General features: G+C 38.4%; 1 protein-coding gene across 6 annotated transcripts in view; it reads right to left on the reverse strand.

The window, feature by feature from the left end:
- The window catches only part of Nyap2 (neuronal tyrosine-phosphorylated phosphoinositide-3-kinase adaptor 2), a 270,048-nt gene that overhangs the window by 65,809 nt on the left and 177,903 nt on the right, over positions 1-26,336 (reverse strand). For all 6 annotated transcript variants that reach the window (XM_076914930.1, XM_076914927.1, XM_034521092.2 and 3 more), the window contains one exon: positions 22,254-22,463. In XM_076914930.1, coding sequence (XP_076771045.1) covers positions 22,254-22,463 — 210 coding nt within the window. The remainder of the gene's footprint in view (positions 1-22,253; positions 22,464-26,336) is intronic.

Genomic DNA, 26,336 nt, shown 5'->3' on the forward strand with positions numbered 1-26,336 from the left:
GTACACACACAGACTCACACACACAAACACACACACACAGCAACATTCATGCTTTTTAATGGTGTAATTTTGTTCCTCATTTTGGCTCCATTTAATGGCCTATAGCTCTAATGCACTTGCAGTTTACTGAGGTGTTTATAACAGAAGACAGAAGACACAAACTCTTATATGACCACGGAGGTTTATGGGACAAAAGAATTATATATTACCAACTGAATTACCTAGAAAAGATTTTAGCTGTAATTAAGCAGCTTAGAAACCATCTGGGCTTATGGCATCAAAACTGTATTGATCTCTGATAGCTGAAAATGAAATGCTCTCTCGGAGTTAAATAATAAATACTTAAGCTTTCATTCCAATTTAATCTAAGATTTAGGGTTGGGGTAGGTGCTTTAAAAACAATGAATCCAGCCTGAAAAGGAATGTAAGGTAGAGTTGTCCTGCTTCAAGAAACATTTCATTCATTTCATCAAGAGGTTAATTATGAGCTGGAGGACGGCTATTGTTTTTATAACCAAGGGGAAACTTTTTGTTCCCTTGAAAATTTTACCAGTAGATCGACCCAAGAGAAGTTGATGCTACTTGCGCAATTTCAGGAAAGATCCAGTATAACGGAAAGAGCAAGAGCAATATGGAAGATGCAGAAACAGCCAGAGAAAAAGATGGAGATGGCAGGAGAAGAAGAGGAAGAAGGTCCAGACAGAAATCCATTTCCTCTCACAAGGGAAAGATGAGTAACCGGGTTTTTTAATTAATTAATTAATTAATTAATTAATTTAATGTATGAGTGCTCTGCTGCATAAACATCTTCAGGCCAGAAGGGGGATCAGATCCTCTTATGCATGGTTGTGAGCCACCATATGGTTGCTGGGAATTGACCTGAGGACCTCTGGAAGAACAGTCATTGCTCTTAACAGATGAGCCTTCTCCAGCCCCTGAAGTGGTTGTTTTTTGAAACATAAAAAATTCACTGAGTATTTGACTGAAGGAAAAACCAACCAACCAAACAAACAAACAAAACCATGAGTTCATATTGACCTGGAAACACCTTGTGATTCTGACAGTAACGTCCCTCCCTTTCTCCTTCTGCCCTCCTTCCTTTTCTTCCTCTCTTGTTCTGTCCCTGGGTGTTGAGAGAAGCTCCAAGAGGAGGCAACTGTTTTGTTGTAGATTGGTGGTCTCTGCTTTCAGAGAGACAAATGACTACCTGAATGGCCTTAAGAGATGAGTACATTTTCTCCTAAATAAATAATAAATACATAGATGAAGGTCCTCACTTTCATCTAGCATCAAAGAAGAAACATCAGTCAAATTTGAGGTGCCATCTTTTCTCCATTTTGAAGTTCCCTTTAGTAGAGCATGTACTAAGAGAGACATGCCCTGGTCTCCAAGTCAGTTCTGCTGCTCAGAGCTGCCAATCAATGTCTCAACACAACATTGGAGTTATAATGTAGGCTTTTCCACATTACATCAAACTGTGTTTGCTGCAGATTTTATTTCAGAGGAAGATATTTTTGAAAATAATATATATGTTATTTGAGATAAATTGGTAACCTAGTAATAACAGAAACTTGTAACATATTCCAAAGAGTGTTTAAAACTTTTTGTTACCTATCTTGGAAAAAAATATTAAGATGACCTCAAGCAATGAATTAATTTTTATGCACACACATATATATTAATAAGTTTTAATAATTTGTTTTCAATTATTGAATTTCAATTAATCTTTTTAACATTTGAGTTGATACTAGGCTAGGACTAAATTCATGAGCTGTCTGCTTCACCATCTTCAGTTTGAGATTTTAAAATGTGTGTTACCAACCTATCATCATTGTCAAAAATTCTTCAAGAATTGGACAATCTAGTTGAGAAAAATTTTCAAGCATAAATACATCTTTTTTGTTTGTAGATTTAACAACCTCACCCCATGTCACACTGTACTTGATTTTTACATTTTTGTTACTGTTAACATTTTAGGTGTTTTTTTTTATTTGTTTGTTTGTTTGTTTTGGTGACCGCTATTTTCATGATCAAGCTTCATTTTCCCTAGTATCTGTGTAGATCTGAGCAGGTGACAGGCCTCAGTGTTAGGGCTATGACACTGAAGAGAAGACAGATATGGAATTGTTATCACCATTCTGTGAGCCTGGATAAAGGGGAAAATGTCATCAATATGTAAAAAAAAATCTATCATGGAAGATGATATTGTCACTCTATATATTACCAAGAACTTTTCCGAGGAGAGGGCAACAGAGACTTGTGTGGCTTTGAATGGTTCCCAGGATCCTGAACCAGACAGCTGCAGTTTTCTGTGAAGGGTTGAATAGTACAGTCACTCTATTACTGTAGTTGGTAATTGTTAGGAGTGTCTGAAACCTGACAGAAACCTAAATACCAAAGAATAGTGAAGTGGCCACACAGTGTAACATTCACACAGTGTGACGTTTGTGACCTGAGAATGGAAGTAAAGAATTATAAGGGATTTTGTACATAAGAAAAAGAGAAGCACATGCATATCTTGGTAGAAATATTCATAACATTCCTTGTGATTTGAGGCTCAAGGTTCCTAGTCCCCTATATTACTTTTTTAATTTTTTTATTTTTGAGAGAGAATATAAATATCACCATTTCTTGTATGGGAATGTTCAAGATGCTTCAGCATCTTGCAGGGCGGCACAGTGGAATGCAGCATGAACTTATTTTCCATTGTCAGCCTTTTTCAGGGTTTATATATAGTTCTAAAACACCCTAGGCAATTACATCCTAATAGATGAGTGCAAAATGTTTATTTATCCTAAGTATATTTGTATAAAACAAGATACACTATGTAATGAACAAATGCAACCTTTAATCATCTATAAAATTACCATAGAAGGTAAATCTACCAGTTGAAGCAGAAAACTCAAAAGTATATGATAAATTGAATCATGATCTAAAATATTTTGCCAGGTGGGTAGAAATTTCATTTTGTGTTATGAAATTTAACTATAGTAAATCAATGAATAAATCACTTCCCTTTAATCTCATCGATATTCTGGTTAAAACCCATATCACCTATTAAAACAAAACAATACAGTGTACTCCGCTGCAGAATAACAAAATAGAAGAAACCGGTAGATTTGCCACTTCACTTAACTCATTGATGCAAAAACTATTTCCTTTGAAAAAGCCCAAATTAAATTTGGCTATAATACTAATGCCATTTTATTTTTATTTCGGTGGATTTGTAGTGGGTTAATGAGCAAACATGAAAGTGTAAGCAGTTATTATAAATTTCATGTCCTATTAGAGACATATAAATGGAACTGGCAGGTTCTAGTTCTGTGTCCTAAGCCTCTACTGCGACATTAATAACTATTACAGACCTCAACAAAGGTACATGTGGTTAACCAAAGGCCTCTCACTGCAAGAGCCTCATTCAACCTGGATGCTTTAATGGGTTACTCTTGGTTTCTCCATAGCAGAAGTCCAAGGGACCCTGTTATCTTTCATACGTTAGAGAGTGAGCTCAAAACTCTTTCTGATGAATGTCTTGGGAATCTTTATTCACTGTGTTAACAGATGTATCAAAACACCCAAAGTGATGCTCAAACCTGCTGTTACTTAAGCTCATCACAGCACGTGTACCAAACTGTCCCGTGATGCTTTGTTCCCTGCCAGTAACAAATATTTTCTTGAAAAACTAATGCAGCGATTCCATCCGCTCAAAAAGATATCTGGCAACATTTATTGTCGCAATAATAATAGTAAATCGAGCACTCTGGCAAAACAAATTTCAAATGCATGGATCTATGGCTATGCTTGAGAAAAACCAACATTTGAAGGCTTTTCTTCTGAGATCAGTGTCGGTATTAATGGATCTAATATATTGATTTTATAATGGAATGTCGCAGTCTATGGCAGAACTGCACTTAAGACAGTCTTAGTGAACTGATATTTTCTATGCACATAGGTTATAAATCATGGTAAGTGAAAGTTGTACTTTGCAGGCCAAGAGAAAAAAATGGATTTCAATATGACAAAATTATGGTAATTTTATTGATATGCAAAAGCCATTGCAACTACCCTTGCAGATACTACTGTTCGCTGAGCTTGAGAAGAGTACCGACGAGGAGTGTACACACTTATGTTAAAAGGCCACTTAAATATTCTTTCCTTATTAATTACCTATTTATCAATGGCTGAATTTCCTTCAGATGTTTAACTCTAGCATGGTAACCACTGATTTCTGATAGGAACTCATCAAGTATTTATGAAACAAATTATTGTAAACCCTATCTCAAAGAAGGTGAGTATAAAATCTGTTTTATAGTTCATATTTATAAAATTGAATTTTCTCCATTTTTAAAAGCTTCTCATGTTTCTTTAAAAAGAATACTAAAGTACACTGTGAAGGCTTCAAAATGAAGGAAGGAGGGAGTGAGACAGCAAGAGCTAGAGAGCACTCAGGGGAGGGCTGTGGGAGGGAGAGAGAGAGAGAGAGAGAGCAAGGGAAGGAGGGAGGGAGAGTTGGTGTGGAGCTTGTAGTTCCTGTTCTAAACAGTGGATGGCAGTAAAAACAAGCTTCCTGCACTAGTCTCAATGCACAAGTCAGACTGAGACTTCTGCTATAGTAACGTCTTCTATGGATATTCAAAAAAAAAAAAAAAAAAAAAAAAAAACCAGAAAGGGTATTCTTTATCAATGGTGATGGTGCAGTGTACCCATAGGACTTTTTCAAGGATAGCCAAGTGCTGCCAATAGGAGCATTATCAAAAAGGGCATCCCCAGAGGGTTGGGGAGGAGTCATGTGCCAGCACATTGCCTTAAGGTTCTTGGGCAGTTCTAATCTTTTGCTGAGACAAATAAAATCGAAGTACTCTTTGAATCAGCTAATGAACTATCTATGGCTGGTTATTTCTCAAGAGGCTAAAGTAAGATTAGCTGGAAATTCAGGGGTATTTTTTTTCTGGCAAGTCTGAAATTATTACCAAATTGCAATTTTCCTCTGTAGTGTTCAAAGTATCTCTATGTTATATGACATCATGTTCTCTCTCTCTCTCTCTCTCTCTCTCTCTCTCTCTCTCTCTCTCTCTTTCTCTCTCTCTCTCTCCTCTCTCTCTTTCTCTCCTCTCTCTCTCTTTCTCTCTCCTTTCTCTCTCTCTCTCTCTCTCTCTCTCTCTCTCTGTTCTAAATTGGAAATCAAGTTTATGGAAAATATATGCATTCAAAATACTATATATGATACTATATGTGATGGATTACTTTATAGTTCACATTTATAGAATGGAATTTTCTCCACTGGTTAATGTTAACTATCAGAGAGAGAAGGAAGGGGAGGGAAGGAAATAGGAAGGAAGACAGGAAGAGGAGGGAGGAAGAGAAGGGACGGGAGAGCGAAGAAGGGGAGAATATGGTGAAGTAGCTGGCTGACATCATAACACGGCTGAGGATTAGACTCTAGAGTAAAACTCAAAGTGGCTTCATGGGCAGGCATACACAGAGAAAAGTCAGTATCACCCAATCTTTTTACTTCAGACTGCTCTCCTGTAGCTCACTTCCCCCCACCCCAAATTGGAGCATGAAGACAATAGCTTAAGGGAAATTCACATAAAACTATTGGAAAACAAAGACAGGTATCTCATTTTATTGAACGCTGCTTTTACTGCCCACCCCTGGGAGAGCAAAAGTGAGCTCCTAGTTGCCATAGGCCACATTCTCATCACCCCAGGACATGTGGTTTGTACAGATGTGTGTAGGACTTACAGATGTGTGGGAGGAGTCAATACTCATACCACTTTCTTGTTTTGTATTTCAGTAAACAACCAAAACACATGCACATTTCAGTTGTTCCGGCTTTTAATAATTAACATTATAATATGATAACACAATGCAATCAGCCACAAGCATCTTCCACTTAGTGACAGAAACAGAAATTGCATGGACCAAAGAGCAAAGAAACCATTTCTCCTTTGGTTTTATGAGGCATGCCATTTGGGACAGCAGATTTATCTCCATAATTCTGTTGTTCTTGGTCTGGGAGGATGATAAATTGTAGGCTCCTGTGGATTATGTAAGCCCTGGGTTTAAAAATCTATAAATGGCTTCCTGACATTTTAAGGTAAGACTCAAATCACAAACACAGGCTCTGGGCTGCCTCTCTGACCTCTTTTAGCCCCTGTACAATGTGGGACATCCAATCTTAAGCCATAGCCCTTCCCGGTCCTCTTTCTTCAATGTAATTCTTCCTAATTAGCCTTGAGAGCTCAGTCTTGGGGTCATCAGAATGCCAGACAACACACTCCAAAGGAAGTATTGTGGTTAGACTTTATTTCTGCCTGCCATTAATAACTGACCCCTCAGCTTTCCACACATAATGTTACATTGAAAAAGTCACTGAACAAGTGCTCCGCTGAAATTCAAAAACCTGAAATCTGCTCCTTATTTTGAAAATAATACTTGGCAAAGAATCCTGAAAATTACACACTTTTGTTTGAGTCTTAGTATTATTTTAAAAACATTAATAACCCCAGCTCGTGCATGTGTAGATACTTGTGAAATAGATATGACATGATATCAAAATGTAACAAATTAACACACACAGCATTATTTCAAGCATTCTACAGAGGTAATAGGTTTGGTTCTATAATTTGTGCTAAATATCATTTATAAGACTTTTAAATATTTTTTCTAATTATCTTGAATTCTGTTTTCTTTAAACTAGCGTAACTATTTGTTTAAACATATAAAACCTTATATATAATCAGAAAATGTCTTAGTTTCTATTGTTGTGATAAAATACTTTGACCAAATGCAACTTGGGAAGAAAGGAATTATTTAATTTTATGGTTCTGTAGCATAGTTCATCACTGAAGGAAGCCAGGATAGAAACACAGAGGGCAGGAACCTGGATGCAGAAACTAAGGCGGGGCCATGGCGGAGTGCTGCTTACTGTCTTGCTTTCTTAACAACTCCAGGACTACCTGCCAACAGCTGGCACCACCCACAACCAGTTGACCCTAAAACATCAATTATCAATGAAGAAAATCCACCACAGGCTTGCCCACAAACCAATTTTGTGGGGGCATTTTCTCAATTGAGCTTCCCTTTTCTAAAATGATTCTAGCTGGTTTCAGGTTGACATAAAACAAGGCAGCACAGAAAATCATATCATTCTTTTCTGTGCCCAAATTGAGTTTCATTTGTCAATTCTTTCTATTACATACGTCATAGGCAGAAGATTAGTGTTTTTGTTTTTCACTTTGATAACAAAAACTCATTCAGTTTATGGCTGCAGAAATGGCTCAGTAGTTAAGAATACTTGATGTTCTGTCTTCCAGAGGGCTTGAGTTTAGTCCCCAGAATCTAAACTAGGCAGCTGGTAACCACCTGTAGCTCCAGAGAATCTGAAGCCCTTTCATTCTCTGCATATACTTGCAAATATGTAGCGGGGACACACACACACACACACACACACACACACACACACACACACCACATAAAGAAGTTAATAAATAATCATAATGAAGTTGTAACTTAAATGTCCAAAGAAGCTGATTAATCAAGAATTAGATCATCATTTAAAGAAAACACTTATTCCTGGATGTTAAAGCATGTTACCAGCAAGAATAATGTCCTCTTCCTTGCTCATGCCTCTGGCCTAGTGCTGGAAATGCAATCTCTGTGCCTATCAGGGGAAAGAGGAATACTAGAGTTTATTGACTTCACAGTGTTAGCTAGCTTCTCGCCTCTGTGGCTTCAGGACATATTTGAACTTGAAAATCTCTCTTCTTTGGATGCTTTCCAAGGTTCAGAAGAAGGCCTCCCAGGATTGATTGTCTAACACCTGAAAACCTCACAGCTATTGCTCTATGCCTTTGCTTGTTTGCCAGGCATCCGTAAGAATGCCTCGAGCTGAGACCTGAAGCCTTTGCAGAGCCAACAGAGATATGACCTGCATAGCTCTCCAAAGCCCAGATTTGGTCTGTGGAAGCACACTTGTGAGATGCTCTCCTCCAGTCATACTATGCTGTCACCAGTCTTAGTCAGAGTAGCTGAAACTACCTATAGTGGATAGAAAGGGGGTTGGAGAAGACCACTAGAGCTTCACGTGAGATTCTAGACGCTCCTTCCCTCATAGCCCTTGCTCCCCTTGTATCTGTATGTCATCTTACCTCAGCTTCACATTGTCTTGTGACATATATAATAGATGAATAATTAATGAAGTGGATAGTCTGGCTATATAGCTTTAGGAAGGTCACCTCCCTCTATTTAGGTGTAATTTTTCTACGATACAGCTATTTTGAGATCATTAATACTACAGTCAGTAACCTCTGTCTGGTGATTTTGTAGTAGTCCCAATTAATTAATTAGTGGATGGGCTCATTCCCTTGTTCTGTCATCTGAGGTAAGTAGAAGTTTATTCACTTACTAACACTTTAATGCCACATACTAACATTTTATACACATCTTTGGCCCATAGATTGTAGCCAGAAATATGTAGGGATAATCGCTTATGTACTATGTGGAAGCATCACCTGTCAATAAAAATCTGATGGCCAATAATCTGAGGCAGGATTAGAAGGTGGTACAGTCTACGGAGAAAGAGGACTCTGAAAAATAGTCGCAAAGATTCCCCACCTGGGCTCAGAGGAGGTCAGGTGTATGAAATCGAGGAATGGTAACCGGTCATGTGGCAGACATAGGATAGTATAAATGGAAAAATTGAATTACAAGCTAGTCAGGGAAGAAGCCTAACTTAAGGACTGGTCATTAATTAATAATAGGCCCCAAGTCATTTTCAGGAACTTGGGCATGGGTGGGAAAGACCTGCAGATACAGGAGTAACTTCCTGTAATTTAGGTTCTGTGGTTCTAGGTGGGCCAGTTCATCTCTTCTGCTGTTTTTCTTACTGTATAATCCAGACTCCTAGAAATGATATCAACCTTTCAAGATATCCCTCTCTTTGTCATTTGATCATCCACTAAGGGGCGCTCTTACTACCCCTTCTTCACTGAAGATAGAACTCCCAAATACTTGAACTCATACACAATTTCACACATAGTCACATACATATAGTCACACCCATATACAATCATAACATGCCCTATATATTTACACATAGTATCACACATATACACAGACACATACACATGCACGTGCATACACAATCCCTTGCAGCTACACATAGAATCATTCAAGTATTTTCACACCCCACACATAACTACACGTGCAGCCAAAGTACAATCACACTTGATCACATATGTACGGTCTCACACATATGTATCAACATTGTAATATCCAATCACAATAAAGCCATACATGCACAATCACACATTTACACAATTACATTCATGTAGTCATACATGTACTTGATCACAAGACAATCATATGCACATGGCTATATATACAAACCACATACACTCACACACAAATCAAATACACTCAATTAGATAAAATTACACACAAATAATCACACACGTACAGACCTCAACAAATCAAACATACATGGGCACGACCCCATACAGAAATCACTCTCAGTCACAAATGAATCACACATATATTGTCACACAAATATCATACATACAAATTACCTACAACACCACACAAATTGAACACAACCATACATACAAAGTCTATCTAAAATCTTGTCAAATACTGGCTTCTGATTCTACCTCTAACTTCCTTCTTAAGCTACAGATGAGAGTTCAGATAAGGACACCAATATTCATTTTGTTAACCTCCTTTGCAAGTTCTTCTGTGGTTTGGCTCTTGTCTTGGGATATGAGAGTAATTATCTTATATTATTTTGTAATCAGCATTTTGCATTTTATATTCTGTTTATTTCCACCCAAACTCTATTAGGAAACACTCTGACCACTTAAAATGTTGAACACACTCACATTAGTCTTTTCTTTTCTGGTTATTTCCCAATGCTGTCTGAACAATATCAGGAGAAGCGCAAATAATACCATTTCTCTGGTATTAACACAATTCTGGTGACAGAAACTACCGTTTTCCACAGAGAAGTAGTAGAACCACTAGGGAGGTAGTTTGCATGACTCTCCAAAGATTCCACACGAGAATTTGGCCATGTGTTTACTACTAGAATTCAAAATGGGAGAGATAAACTCCAGAGTGAGGCAAGAGTGGGAAGAGCCAAGCAGCGGGAGCAAACAAACGTTCCCTGAGGAAGCAAAGAAGTTTGTGAGCTGGGAAGGCAAGCTTATGATGGAAGCTGTCTTCCGGTACATAAGCCCACTGCCTGGAATGGCAGCCTGGAGGGTTGTAAACACAAAGCCACAGCTGTGTGGGGCTCAAATGGAGTCAGCAGGAAGCCAGTCTGCAACACACAGCCAAGTCCATGTTGCAGTGAGCAGTGAGATCGAGAGTGGTTTGCAGTTCTTGCTGCAGAATGAAAAGGAATGTTCTGGTCAAAGGCGCGAGGTTTGTTGAAAAGCAAGATGGCGAGGAAAGGGTCGGGAGAGTAGAATTTCATTTTATGTAGAAATGTATAAGTAAGTATGTTCTACTTTGCCATTATTTTCCCAAATTGTTACACAGCAAATTAAAGCACTTCATTTGAGAGAAAAACAGTGAATTAAAAAAAAAAAAAAAAAAAACCATGATGTCTTTATCAGTAATCCATTCTCACATCCTCAAACTCTGGGACTCACTCCTCCATTTTGTTTGTTTGTTTGTTTGTCAGTGAGTTAGCTGGGCAGGTTTTCTCCTTTTATTTGTCTCTGTTGGTCATGCAGCCAGGTGTGTGTGTGTGTGTGTGTGTGTGTGTGTGTGTGTGTGTGTTGTGTTCGAGTGTATGTGTTATGTTTGAGCTTGTGTGTGAATGTATGTGTTGTGTTTGAGCTTGTGTGTGTTTATGTGTGTCTGTGTTGTAATTGAGCATGTGTGTGTGTGTGTATGTATATGTGTGTGTGTGGTGTTTATGTGTGGTGTGTTTGAGCTTGTGTGTGTGTATATATATATACATACATATATGTGTGTATATATACACATATATACACGTATATACACATATACATACATATATACATATACATATACATATACATATACATATACATATACATATACATATACATATATATATATATACACACACACACACACACAGATTTATTTTCTTATGCATTTGGGTTGTTTGGCTAAATCCTGGGAACCTCTGCTTCTCTATGTATTGGTTTCACAGGGATGCTCATATGCTGGTGGCACAGTTGGAAGTGCTTCCTGAAAATAAGGCCCTGGAGAGGGGATACTTTTGACATTAACCCCAATGTAGTCAGGTTTGTCCCTCAGGGAACCCAGAAGGATATTTTTAATTTTTATTTATATTCCCTTGCAGTGCTTAACCTCACAGCCTAAGCAATAATTTAAATTGCCTGTCAGAGGGGATTCTGGGTGGCTCCTCTCTGTTTGGTCTAGGGATGGGAGTCCCCTTTTTTAGGTTGGGTGGAGATTGGTTTTGGGAGCACCCTGGATAGAGTAACAACCTCGTCTTGAGTCTCATGGTCCTCCGTAGCTAACTTATGATAATGTATCTGAATAGGTTTTGCTACCAAATTATCTATCTGTTGTTTCACAAAGTTAGTATCCCCTCTCCAGGAAAAAGACATTGGGATGGGTATGGCCCTCATGCCTCACTGAACAACGACAAGAGGACCAGAGCCATTACAAGGTCCCCTTTAATTACTGGAGGTCAGGCCTCTATTTCCGCCTTTGCAAGATTGGAATCACCATGTTCCTTCTATACTTGGAGAAGGAAGGAGATGTCAGGGGCAGCCTTGCTTATACACCGAAAGCCTAAAATCAGCCATAGGCCTAAGTCAGCCTGCTAACATAAAGTCTTGGTCTCTGTGGAAAAACACTGAAACAGATGGCTATAAGATAATGTAAACAGGCAGCTTTGGTGGAAATTTACCAGCCTGGGTAAGAACTAATAGCCATAGACCTTGTGGATAGGTAATCTTGGTGGATAGTAGCAGCTTAGATAAAAAACAAGTGATTCATAGACAGAGTCATAGTGTCCTGTTTCCCTGAACCTTCACCCAGCTGATACTCTTTTCTGGAAAACATCTGTACTCCCCCTGAACACCTACGCTCCTGTGTCATTCCCTTTCTCACATCCTGCCTTTTTGTGTTTATAACCCCTGTGTGAAAAAGTAAAAATCACAGTTTGATTAAAAAAAAATTTAAAAAATAAAAATAAATAAATAAGGCCCTGAACTCATGCCCAGTAACTTCCATCCCATTATACTGGCCACATAGGACACAAAGTCAACATAGATTTAAGGAATGGGAAGTGGACCTCAGTTCTTGGTAAGAAGCTGTGGAGGCAGATTCTGAAGACCTGAATGCAGGGCTAGGTAACAGCTCCAGTAGCCCTAGCATTGTCCCAAGACACTGTGTAGGAAAAGAAAGAGGCTGCTCTGTGGAAATTATGGTATAACCATACAGTAGTTAATCTTAGCTTCTCAGAGTTGTTTTACCCACACTTCTATAAGGAAGTCTCAGAAAACCATGCTCAGCTGCTCCTGTTTATTCTGCAGGCTCCAAATTTAATAACAAAGATTCCAGAAGCCCATGGAATTGCCTTCCTTTTAGCCAGAGGATATCCCCAGAATCTAAACCTTACATAATACAGGGTAAAGACCGAATATTGTTTTTCTATTAAAAAATACAATCTAACAGAGACTGGATGACTGAGTAAAAGTCAAGTAGGATATTCATCAAAGAAAACGTGTATATGTGTTTGTACGTATACATATGTATATGTATATGTCCCTATCAGCATAAGTAAATAGTAGTATACAAAACATAAGCAGTTTCCCATCCTGCTTATTTTACAGTGAAAAACAGAAATATTATGATAAATTAAGATTATTTTTCTTAACTTTTAAAAAATTCATTTTTGTGTGTGTACAAGCCCCTCCCTCTTCTCTCTCTCTCCCTCTTCTCTCTCTCTCTCTCTCTTTCTCTCTCTCTGTCTCTCTGTCTCTGTGTGTGTGTGTGTGTGTGTGAGAGAGAGAGAGAGAGAGAGAGAGAGAGATAGATTCACAGAGAAGGAGTGCATTTGCTATGCCACAAGTATAGAAGTCAGAGGCAATTCTGGGAGTCAGTTCTCTCTTGCCAGTTTTTGGGACCTGAGGATCAAATGCATGTACAAGTTCTTTAAACCCCTGTGCTAAATTGATGACCCAAAATTATTTTTCACAATTGTGTACAATGTAGCAACAAACTATGAGGCTTGCCTGTGATCATCTCAAAATTCCATCTACAGATGCATACTCAGCTGAATAAAAAATGCCTATGCACATGGTCTGGTCTTTTTCTGAAACACACACACACACACATACACACACACACATACACGCACGCACGCACCCGTGTTTGCACTCACACACAACCTAATTTGGAGCATTGTAACCAGTGAGTACCTATATTGCTAAGAAAATCTCCTGGATTCTATGTGCTGTTCTTTCCAAAGAAAGCATTCTGTCTTAATCTTAGGCAGAGAATTCAGAGAGCTTTCAAGTAAAGTTGAAAGGGACTCAAATAGCATCAGTCTATCAGAAACCTCACGTAGGCTTCATGCCAGACATCTTCATGCATTTTTAAAGTCTTTAATGACACAATGAGATTTCTTTTATCTTAGATTTAGATGAAAGCTGAGTGCTACAATTCCTTCAAGCCATTACCATCAACATATTATTTTATTAATAGTGTTGCCCTGCATGGCTTTCTTCATGAAAATTAGAAAGTTAAACATGTTCATTATAGTTTGGCAGGAATTATTGTCCAAAGTGCTATCACAGCACTTAGCCCCATGATTCCAACGTATGTAACTGCCTGCTACTTGTTTGCACTTGAGATTCTCCTTGTATACCAAGGGGAGAATCAGGAACAACTTTGAATTCATCAGAAGAGTTTGCTGGTCTTTCCAACATCAACAGGGGTGACAAATATTTCATCATTCTCAAGATGTCTTCTTTATTAATCAATAGATACGAATTCCATATTAAGAGCTCTTTCTCTTGGACTCATTGTGACCCCATTCTGCAATCTCGGTTTTCCTATTACAGATTAACATGACATCATTGTCCTAGAGCTCTTTTCCGTATCTACAAGCTTTTTGGGAAACTCTCCAGTATCTGTGCAGTTCCCCCAATATCCTTGAATGTGACGGGGATGAGCACAACAGCTGAAGACACCCTATGAGCCGTGGCTTTGGTGTGCAGAGCGCTGGTGTGCTCCGTCTGCCAGAGGACAGCACATTGCTCCTGCCTGGCCACTCCTCTCTTGCTGCCGTTTGTCTTTCTTTTGTCTCATTTTTTTTTAAATCCAAATTCTGGTCAATGAATCCAACTTCTTATAGGGAATGATTCTGTCTTCTTTGGTGGGAAGACCTCTGTAATGTCCAAGAATCCACATGGATGTATTTATTTATCTAAAATTCACTGTGCTCTAGCAGCTAGATTTGCCTCAATCAATCCTTTCCTTTAATACTTTTTTCTCTTTTTCTTTCTCATTTATTTATTTATTTATTTATTTATTTATTTGGTAGTGATGCCAGTTTTTAACATCTGATACATCGTTACAGCCATCGTCTTTAATACTGAAAATCTCTTGTGTTAGATATTATTATCATCCATCTTTTATAAACCAATCTTAGAAAGATAGAGTCTGTCCAGTGTTATCAATGTAAAACAGAATCAAGACTTAAATCCTCACTAGCTGGCTGCCCAACGTCTGTAACCAACTACTGTATTAAGTACATGTGTATTTTAAATTAACATACAATTCATCCTATAAATGTGGCTTATGAAAAATAGCACATTATCCTTCCATAAAATTAAATTAGATTTGGGGCTAATTTTTATTTCTCTGAAATTGGGACTCCTGTTGGATACCAAGAGCAGAATTGTATGTGTTAGTAGAACATACATCCTCCTGGCAATAAGTTCTAAAACGAGCATGCCTTTCCAGCAGGGGAGAATATATAATATTGCCCCTTTAATTTCTAGTTCACTCTGCTTACGAAAGCAGTATGTTATCCAGCACAAATAACCACTAGAAGCACAGAATTCTGGGAAGGTGGGGGAACAATAATGTGGAAAGTGCAGCCTCAGTGAAATCTGGAGGCAAATGTTGCCCCACCCATTCTCCCTATCCATTCAGAGGTCTTGGCACTTTGGCAAGGTTCTGTGAAAGACTAGACAGTTGGTGTTCACTATTCATGAAAATCCAGACCGCATCTTCTATTACAGTTTCTCTCCCTGTCTGACCATCTAGGGCAGTGGTTCTCAACCTTCCCAACGCTGCAACCATTTAATGTAGTTCTTCATGTTGTGGTGACCCTCAACCATAAAATTATTTTTATTGTCTCTTCATAATTGTAATTTTGCTACTGTTATGAATTGTACTGAGTTTTCTGATGGCATTAGGTGACCCCTATGAAAGAGTCCTTCAACCCTAAAGGGGGTCATCACCCTCAGGCTGAGAGTCACTATTCTAGGCCTATATCTCTCTCATTCCTATTTTTCCAATTATCAATCTCCTAAATCACTGTGGTTTCTGGAAAATTGTGACTCAGAGGCTGAAGCATTCGTTGGTACTTCTGCTTTCTTTGGAACAATTTGTGCTGTATGGTTAGAACATGTGACTCCTTCTAACAGTCATGCTTGATGTTGTCAACTGGAAACCACATACTGACAAGCCCCAGGTCATATGCAGCTGGAAGGAGGAAGCCATTCAACTCAATACTTTATGACAACTGAGCTCTGCTTAATATTTGGTATCTTTTCCACAATCACAACTGAATCTGAAACTTCTGGATGCTCATTAGCAGAGGCTGGGTAGCTTCTGTCTTCTTGACAAGATTTATGACCTCTATCATGCCTATCACTGATTCCTGGGTCCATCAACTTACAATGACTTTTTCTTCTCACTGAATAGTATATTTCAATTTCTGTGCTTCTAAGCAATGTGGAAATACAGAGAATAGACTAAAGGGCATCATATCTCAAGCAAAATGATAAAAATAATTTTCTCTGTGAGAGTAATACATATGTTTGTTGACGTGCTTCAGATGTGAGCAAAATCACATCTGCTTTAGTGGAAGAAACCATTTCGGCTGCAGCTGCTGTCATGCCTGTCTCTCCTGCCAGCGTCTTAGTTACCATCCCATCCTTGAGCCATCTCATCACAGACCCATCCCATCACAGACACACCCCATCACTGACACACCCCATCACCAGTTCATTCTATCCCCAACCCATCGCACATCGCAGGCCCATTCCATCTCTGATTCACCTCATCAGTGACCCATCTCACTCATGACTCATTCCTCACTGACTTCCTGTGAGCATAAACTCTGAAAAGTGAGGACAGAGAAGCTAGGATGTTTTGTAAGACCATGGTTCCTCTCATTTATAGGTTTGTTCATTCTTTTCTAGGCATAAATTATATGTTAGTAACTCTCTCTATCTCTCGCTCTCTTTCCCTTCCTTCTTCCTTCCTTCTCCCTCCCTCCCTAGCTCTTCCTCCTTCCCTCCTTCTGTGTGGGTGTGTATAAGAGAGAGACAGAGAGAAAGATGGAGACAGACAGAGAGACACAGACAGACAGAAACAGAGACAGACAAACACAGAGAGGCAGAGGGAAAGATTGACAGAGACATAGAAGCAGATGCAGAGAGAGACAGAAAGAGACAGAAAGACAGAGAAACATTTTGCTTCCAACTCAAAATTTTCTAATTCTAAAATTGCTTCAGTCAGGCCAGTCTGACAGCACCATGCTAGAAGCATACCCAGCTTCAGTTCGTATTTGTCCTGTGTGCAAAACTGTCCTTTATTCAGTTGGTGATAACAATGGCTTCTGGGAAGACGAGATCTCTGTGTCCTATTCATCCCATCCACATTTCTGAAGTTTGCATCTTTTTATGTTCTTAAAATGACTTTTTGATGTAAATAGTGGGTAATTGTAAAATTAATATATTTGATTAAGTCAAATTAATGTATTATCAGCAATTCTACACCATAAAGGAACAGAATAAGATTCTGGAGAGCTGAGACCATAGCATAAAGCCTGTTGTAACTAAGTGTGAATATGTGTGTATCCCCAGAAATGGCATTAGATACAAGCTAGGAAAACTGTAATGGATAGGGTCTGAGATTGTGTTAATACCATATTTATTCGCCTACCTTTGCCCATATCCCCCCATTACTTTTATGAGTATGTGGGTCCCAGTACTCCACTACTTTCAGAAATTACCCTTTAGGGATTTTTTCTGACTTACTAAACAACAGTAGTTTAATAAACTACTGCTGCAACCAGTGGCAATGTTAATTAGAATTGGGATCTCCTGACATGTTTTCTTTACTTCAGCAATTCCTCCATTCCTCAATAGGGCTGTTAAGAACAGCCATTCCAAGGAGCCAAACTACTTTGGGTAAAGCAATAGTTTATGTGAATGTGTGTATGTGCAAGCACCTATGCTGGTAGGTGTGTGTGTGTGTGTGTGTGTGTGTGTGTGTGTGTGTGTGTGTGTGTGTTAGTGGTGATTTCAGATCAGCAGAGGATGGAAACCGACATGCTAGAGAGAAGTGAGTACATCCAGCTTTCTTCCTCCTTGTGTGAGGTATGGTATCAGTAATAACACTGAGGGAAGAGGGTTCTTGATTACTCTTCTAGTATTTCTAGTAAAGCATTAGTGGTCCAATGACTTAGTAAATTAAAGAAGAAAATAATGAAGTGTACAGAAGGAGTGGGCAGTTAAAATCGGCTAATTTTCTTCTCTTCCATATCAGCAAGTCCAGAAAGTTTTCTCCTTGCAAATACTTTCTTATTACAAACCTCAGTCACCTTGTGGGAGGAGAAGCTTCAGGTGGTGGTTAGCTTGCTTGAAACACCAAAGGTGAATGAGATTTGATTTTTCTTCTTGTCTTCACTGATGGAACTTGGGTTATTTTTCTTTAAGACATATTTGGCACATTTTAAACTCTTGCGGTTCAGAAACATAAAACTTAAGCATAAGAAACACTTTTTACTCTTTTATGTTATTACCCTACCCCTCCAAAAAAAAAAAAAGGATAATAAAGCACTTAAGTTTTAGTAACAGTTGTTTTTTGTGACATTACATTTGGAAAAAATGGGAAACATTTACACAGCAGGTAAACCAACAGTTATCTAGAAAATTCAGTCTGACATGGATTCCAAGGTAGGTTGGAGCATAGATATTATGGGAACCAGCAAGGAGAGCTCAGAGATATGAATAAGGCAAACAGGAGACATTGCAAAGTAAAGCCAAAATTCTAATAGTGCTATGCATGTACAGAAAGGTGGAAAGCAATGGGCTGAAAATGTCCAAGATTATTCCAGGAAATGAAAGTGGTAATCCTGCTACACATTGGGAAGCCAGGGCTGGAGGGGTGCTGGAGATTGGTGCAAGGCATTAGAGTCTTTTCATCTCAAGGCATGAGAATGACTGTGTGCAGAAGGCGACCAAGTGTGCAGAAGGCAGTGATATCCAGGACCAAATAAGAGCACATGGAGAGAACAGAGCTTCAGATCCTGTTTGTGACTCAAGAAAGAGAGGGTATTAGAAGGCTGGGAATGTTGCCCTGTAAGGAAAGTACAGGAACAAAGAGAGAACAATCAGGATAGGATGGAGAGAAGTGTAATAGATGGAAAGAGGAAAGAGAAATGTAGTCAGTGTCAATAAACATGGAAAGGAAATAGAAGTAAGGGTCACTGCACTCATGTATGCAAATGTATGTGTGCAGGGCATGTATGGGCATTTAGGTGCTTAGAGGTAATGAAAGCCAATGTCCACCAGGAAAGCACATTATACAGGTGTGATGGCTATTCCCAATTTTTAAATCAATGAGATCTGGATTCACCTTGGAGACAAACTTCTGGGCACAATTGTGGATAGTGTTGTTCATTGGGTTAACTGAGGTGGGAAGATGCATTCTAAATTATGAGCTCCTTGGATCCTATCTCAACTCCCTTCTCTTTCATGTCTCCTCTCTTCCTCATAACAGCTCATCCAGTCTATGCTTTCAACCATTCCCAAGTTCTCTAGTCCAAGACTGAAGTGCTACTGAGTCTCATTAGTTCCATGTCTTCAATTCTAACTCTCCACTGGCCTCTTGCTTCGACATTAAGGAGTATTTCCAAATTAACCTGCAGAATTCAAGCTCCAACTTTCTCAATGATTCCGTGCTCCATAGCTCAGATACACTCTGTCTCATCAAATTCTCCTCCTGTCACTAAAACTTAAAGTCATCATTGGATGCTCCACAATGTAAGATAGGCCACATTATTTATTTCAAAATCCAACCATGATGTGTTAATTAAGTGTCTAAGGTTACACAAGTTCATTTTCTCTACTAGGTGTATGCTTTTTCCTTTATGGAGAGAAGAAAAGGTCTTGCTTCCTCAGGGAAGGCCCTTTCAGTTTCAGTCAGCAGTTGGTCTCACAGTTATCTTTCCAGTTCTGAGCAATTGGATGGGAATGAGAAGACTTCTGGGGCATGCTACCCCCAAAATCAGTTTTCAACACAGTGCTGTGAAAAAAATTTCTTTAAGAGAAACAGAGCAGCATTATGAGCAGGATAGACAGTTCCGAGGACATGATAGCATCCAGGAACAGCTGAAGAAAACCTGTAGCTTCACACCTCCAGAATCAGTGCCGAAGGTGCTAGTAATATCCACCTCACAATAGACGCTTGACTTGGGCTTTATTGTAGAGGTATATCCAATTAATGTGTAGGGACCTTTAGAGGCTCACCTACATTAGTAGTGGACCACTAAATTATCTGCAGTTCTTTACACTAAACACATTTTTTGAACCCTGTAGATTTTCAGGTTTCACCAGAAAGTGTGTCATTTTCTTTCCTCTCATCCTGGTGAGCCTCTAGATATTACTCTCTTATCAACCAAAACACCTGATTAATCCTTCCAAAGTCAAAGTCTCCCAGGAAGAAGTAACCAATTTCTATTTCACATCTTAATTTTAATATCAATTTGACTGAGCTAAGAGATGTACATATAATTAGTAAAGCATTATTTCTGTGGGTATGCTTAAGGGAGTGTTTCTGCAAGGGATGAGTATTAGAATCAACAGAAAATCATCCTCACTAATTTGAGTAAGCACCATGCCATCCAGTGGAGGTCTAAATGGAGAAGGACAGGTCCTGTCTCTCTCCTTGAGCTGGGATAATTTATCTTCTCCCACCCTTGGATATTAACAACGCAGTTTTTATATCTCTACATTCAGATTGTAGCTTGTACTACTGACATCATTTGAACAGCATTATGCCATGGGCTTTCCTGGACCCTTTGCTTACAAGTACCTGATCTGGATCTTCCAAGCTTCCGTGATGATAAATCATAATAAATCTCTTTTTGGACAAACGTACTTATTTGTTCTGTTTCTTTGGAAAACATGACTGAAATAAATTAGTTACGCTACATTATGATGATCTACTTGTATATCAATAGACCTTTAATAACCAATGTAAGAATATTTGATTGATCATTTTGATCCCTCTCCCAAAGATGCTGGCTAATGTATCACAGGTTCTCAGATAACATTTTTGGTTTTTATAAAATAAGTCTGGGTTCTAAATATATCACTCATATATTTTAGGTAGAAATTATATAATATTAGAGGTCTATAAAATACTGATAAGCTCCAAGTTAGTTACTAGCTTTAGTTGATAAAGAATAGTTGCCTACTATTCTTATTGATATCTTTTGTTTTTGAAGTACTGTACAAGGTAGTCCTAAATGTATTTTTTTGACAGCATGCACAAAGTAGTCCTAATTTCACTTCTAGTTGTTATTACAAACACCTTAACAAAAGCAAATTTGTTAAAGGAAAAGGTTTATTTTACCTCACAATACCAGGTTAGCGGGAACTTGAAGCAGTTATTGACAACCAAAGTTAAAAGAAAATGAATGTATGCATGCTGACTACTCAGCTCACTTGATCTACTCATGCACTGCTCAGGGCCAAGGAATGGTGCTATCCCCACTGGACTGAGTCTTCCCATATCAACTAATATAATCAGGTCAATCTCCCGTAAGCTAACCCGGTGTATACAGTCCCTCAGTGACACCCTTTCCAGGTGATTCTAGAGTGTGTCACGTTGACGAGTAAGACATCACATATACCTATGGCCATTTTTCATTTAACATAAAAACCATCTATAATTTCAGCTAAATGTATAGAATTTTTATTCTGTTAGTTTTTAATTTGTGCTATAAGGTGAGTCCTTCACAGGGTACATGGAATGGCTCCACCAGCAAGCTTTACATAGTATTCTAAATCTAAGAAGCTGTGTCTGGTTCTTTCCCCAGAAGCATCCCTCTGCAAGTACAAAGATCATTGGCCCTCCTATGTTTAAACTTACCTGTGCCATAGAGTAGTTGGGTTAAATTCATGTCAATTGCTTTCCTAGATGAGTATCAAAGTCGGAAAAGAAAAACATGAAAAGATTGGTCTGTTCTTCACAACCCTAGCACTCTTTGGAAAACAGAAATCTGAAGTTTCTTGATTACTCACTGTTTATTTTAATTGACAGCTCTCTGTGAGTCCAACATGTAGATGAATCAGATCAAAGCAATCATATGCTGCTCTAAAACTTTTGATGTTTAATAATACTTATCTGCTAACCATGCAGGGCTGCGTTGCGTAGTTTAGTCCCAAGATGTGAAATTGAAAGGTGCATTGGTATTTTCTCCTTTGGTTTGGATTGGAGAATTTCATACATCTTACATGCCCAGTGACTGTGTGACTAAAAACAGCTTCTCCCTCTAGTGCCTTGAGATCATTATTGATATATTTCTATCCTCAGCTTTGCTACTGTTTGAATTAAACAAGTTGCCTATGGTTTTTTGTTTGTTTGTTTTTTTAGAAAAAAAAAAACCACAAACACTAAATCATGCATTTTCATAAATTGAAGTGGCTTGAGTTAAGGCCTGTAGTCATTTTTGAAGACATTTGGTACAAAGTCTTTCCTAACTGTAGACTGCTGCATGGTAGAGCTTCAAGAAGCATCCTTTCCCTTGCCATCTCTATGACTACCTGTACCATGGTATTCTGCATGGGTCTACCCCTTAATGTGTATGTTTGGGGTGCCAGTCTGAGTGGAGGTAGACCCATCTGAGATGATGGTTCCCTAAGTGATATCTGAACATGAGCAACCTCTTAGACTTATAAAGCCATATGGATGGACAAGTTCGTGCTTACCTGAACTGTGGTTTCCTGCCAACAAGGTGGGGCTTACAGAGCATCTACCCATTCTGCTGGTGACCACAGGCGGACCAGGTGTTCCATCCCATTCTTGAGCTTTCACTGGCTCTCTAGAGGAAGACGCTCCATGATGACCTCTCTCTTTGCTGTCCAACTTTGGCAACGGCTCCGTGCTGTGGCTTCGAACTTTCAGCTCCTCTGTGGATTCTGTGTATTAACAAAATTAATTTTTTGTGATTTAAAAATTAGATGCACCCTCAACTAATTTTTAGAAATGAATGAATGTCTTTCTAAAGTACTTGGAAGATACTGTTAAAAAGTAGATTGTATTGGAGACTCTGGTGTTTAAAATACAGCAGAGAAATAAGTCCCTTGGGGGATTTCTTTTCTCTCAAAGATGGGGGTATTTTAGTACCACCAGTAAAAAAGCAGTTTTCTTTTTTGATACCTCAGTGACTCTTGGTTCTTCTTTATGAAGTCCCTCCCTGCTTTAATCTTTAAGGGATTCTCTTAATGAGCATGTTATACTCCTTCCTATTTTATATTCACTCACCTTTCCTTCACTCTACTGTGGCACAAATTCAACTCAACCATTCTCTAGGACAGCTTTTCCTAGGAAAGTATAGTTTATTAGCCACATTATATTTACCATAATTCTTAATAACTGGCAAATCATCTTCCACTGCTGTTTATGTATTCAATTATTTTCATTCACAGATCCTTCCTTTTCTTTCATTACATTCTACACCAACAACCCTTTCTGTGTCATATGTAATCCTCTTTTTCAACACATTCTTTATTCACTGGTGTTCCCTAAGCCACTGCTGAGACACTGTTGTCATTCACTATAGATTATTTATATAATCTTTATCCTTCTGGTTTTAACAACAACAAATTCATTTAATTCTTAATGATTTCCCAAACTCTTCATCAAAGGACAAGCCTTTTCTCCTTGGTTTTAGGTTCATTATCCAATGGATGCCTCATAGATATAAAAATTTAACATTCCAGGTAGTGTCCAGACATGTATCACTCAACTAATGGCTCTTCCTGTCCATCCATTCATCCATGGTAAGAGATTACCTGTTCTGGTCTTTGACTGTTAAATCTTAAATCTAAATCTGTCAGTCAAAAGAATCTACAGACTGTTTATGCGTCTTTTTCTCACCCTTCTCTACTTGGTATCAAGCCTATTCCACAACCTGAATTCAAGCTATAATTATGTCTCTTGTCACAATTGGCTTCATTGATTTAGTCTGTGGCACCCCAAGGTACAAGTCACACCATTCATTTATGATGCAAATGTGATCATAATGTACTCCTGACAGAAGTAGAGGAGTCTCCTACTCACAAACTAATAACTGAGTTCCTTTAGGAGTCTCTGACATATTGGCCTCTCCTTTCTCTCTAAAATGATACCCTGATAATCATTGCACCCAAGGAACAATGTCAAAATTGCCATAGCCTCTGTCACATTCCTCCACTCCTGCTGCCTTCTACAATGTCAACCCCACCTCTGACTAACTTTAAATGTTGTCTTTGCTCTAATTGAGCAAATGAACTCACACAGAGTGACTTAATCTCAATGATTTCTGAAGCTTCACCATTCCATTGGCCATGCCTTCTGATCATCTGTATATTAACATACCATATTATCTTTCCACATGTCTACTTTGCCTCCAAACCTCAAAATTTTGAAAGCCACATGCTTGACTCTTTCTTGTTATTGTTGTTGTTGCTGCTGCTGCTGTTTTGTTTGTGTTTGGTTTGGTTTGGTATTATCTTCTTAGAACTGGTGCCCCTAGCTGTAAGCATCATGTTTAATAATTGCTTTACTTAATTCACAAAGCAGGTTTGGCAGCTCTTCAAATATCTTTCTACTATGTATAGGCAATATAATATTTCTAATAGAACCAGAGGATCAAATGACAATGAACTTACCAAAGTGGCAAGAACTTGGTAGTATTTTTTTTTTGAAAAATCTGCTGATTTGATAATAATGATGATAAATAAAATTCATCAAATTAGAAGTTTAATTCATATAAAGATTTTTGATAAACAATAATAACTTTAAAATGTGTTTTGTTTTCCTGTCTTTTAATTTAGCTTAAAATATTCATCAGCTTTCTACAGGGTTGATCACAAACGTCATGTTTGGTTCCCCATTATCTTGCTATATGGGGGTGGGGAAGTACAGGCTTCTATGTATTGAGCAGCAATGGTCAGGGTTCTAGGGCCTCACTGGACTCCAGTTGGCAGAGTGAGCAACCAGTAATTATAGACAGAAAAGAGAAATGGTGGACAGAAATAGCACACTCAGCTATAGGGTCTGATTTGGACATGCTGTGGTAGTTGCAGCCTGTGATTGGCTGAAATGAGGGGTCAACACTCTGCTATTTGCACAAGGGGCTGCTGTTAAGTAGGGGTGCAATTGTTTACATGCAAGTTAGTTGATGGGGAGCACCTGTGGGCCAGATTTAATTTCACTTTTTTTTTTTTTTTTTTTTGCTGTTCTGCTTTCCCTTTCCTCTGCCTGCTGTGCACGTCTGCCAAATGAAAGCCCCGAATAAGAATAAACAGCCCTTTGTTCTCATCTGTCTGGTCTTCTTTTATTTTCACATTGCTCTAGCCCCTTCCAGCTCCAGGAAGCGACCAGCTATATAATTACAAGAATTGCATTGTATGACAGGAACAAACCAGAAGGGTAGTCCAATCTAACAGCAATATCAGAAAGAGGCCACGTCTCAAAGACACCTGTTATAAAGTTAGATTACAGTTACACTGCACTCAAATGGAAGAAGTCAAAATATTTTAATGATAGCATATTTAATCATAATCATTAGAACAAGGCCATTTAACCAACACTTGCTGTTCAGTGCTCTGAGACAAATAGAATTAAATTAGCACCAGACAAGATCAACATAGGCCATTCCCTAGGTGTTTATTAACAGCCTCAAACAAAACATAACTCTGACTGCGGAATATCATGGCTTCAAATCCAAGGACCCACCTCTTTCACCTGCATGTCTCTTCCACAGAATAATCCAACCCATGCTGTAATCTGCATATAAAATAAGACTCCCTTCCTTCCCTCTGTCTCTTCTTTCCTGTCTCTCTTTCTCTCCTTCTTCCGCCACCTTCTCTCTAATAACTTGTCACATATACAAGAGCCCCTGGAGTTGGAACTTGCCTAAATATAAATAAATGGATAAAGAGCCCAAATTTAAAGCTGCATCCAATGCTGCCTTTTCAGACATTTTAAATATGAAAGAAGAAGATTTGTGTAAAGGCATCTCCGACAAAGTCAGCCTCTTTGTTCTTATTCAAATCACTCTACTGCAGATCTCAGTGGAATGTCATTTAGTCCTCAAGCCTCCACTATTTAAAAGCCCAATACAGCTTTGGAAACAAAGAGGAACATCATTTTACTTCTTTGTGTCTTTCTCTGTTTGTAAGTGTTAAGGGTTCATTTCAGTGAATGTTGGCAGATGATTTTAGGGAAACAAAATGATTGAAGAGTCTGTGATGTTCAGGATTAAATGTGTGTACCTTCATGCATGCCTCTTGATTAGAAGGCAGAGACAATGTATTAGTAAGAAAATCATAAGTGTATTCTTGAGCCTTCATTTTGTAATGAACCTGTTTCCTGTGTACATATTGAACTGCTTTCAAAAACCAAGTAAGTTTTCTTGTTAAAATATAGAACTCCACTGAATTACTGTCAAAGAGAGATATGTGGGAAGTGGACCACTGAATTTATTGGACTAAGACAATTATAGTAAGAACTATGCAATTAAGAAATACTGCAGGCTCAAAAAATCTATTCAGGAAGTAAGGACAGCTACTCAGATCCAAATATTTTAATGTTGTTTAAAGCCATTTGAAACCAGTATTGAATCTAGTAACATAAACTGTCCATAAGATTCTTCTTATACACTATGTAGAAACTCTCTACAGATAATGTGTTCTGTACATCATAGTCATCCAAGAAAAAAAACTGTGTTAACGGTAACCAGACAATTGATAAAGTAGAGATACTGATTTCTTATATTTCTATAGCCTGATAATCTAAGACTGGAA

This window comes from Arvicanthis niloticus, chromosome 17 (assembly GCF_011762505.2).
Source record: "Arvicanthis niloticus isolate mArvNil1 chromosome 17, mArvNil1.pat.X, whole genome shotgun sequence".
Taxonomy (NCBI): Eukaryota; Metazoa; Chordata; class Mammalia; order Rodentia; family Muridae; genus Arvicanthis; species Arvicanthis niloticus.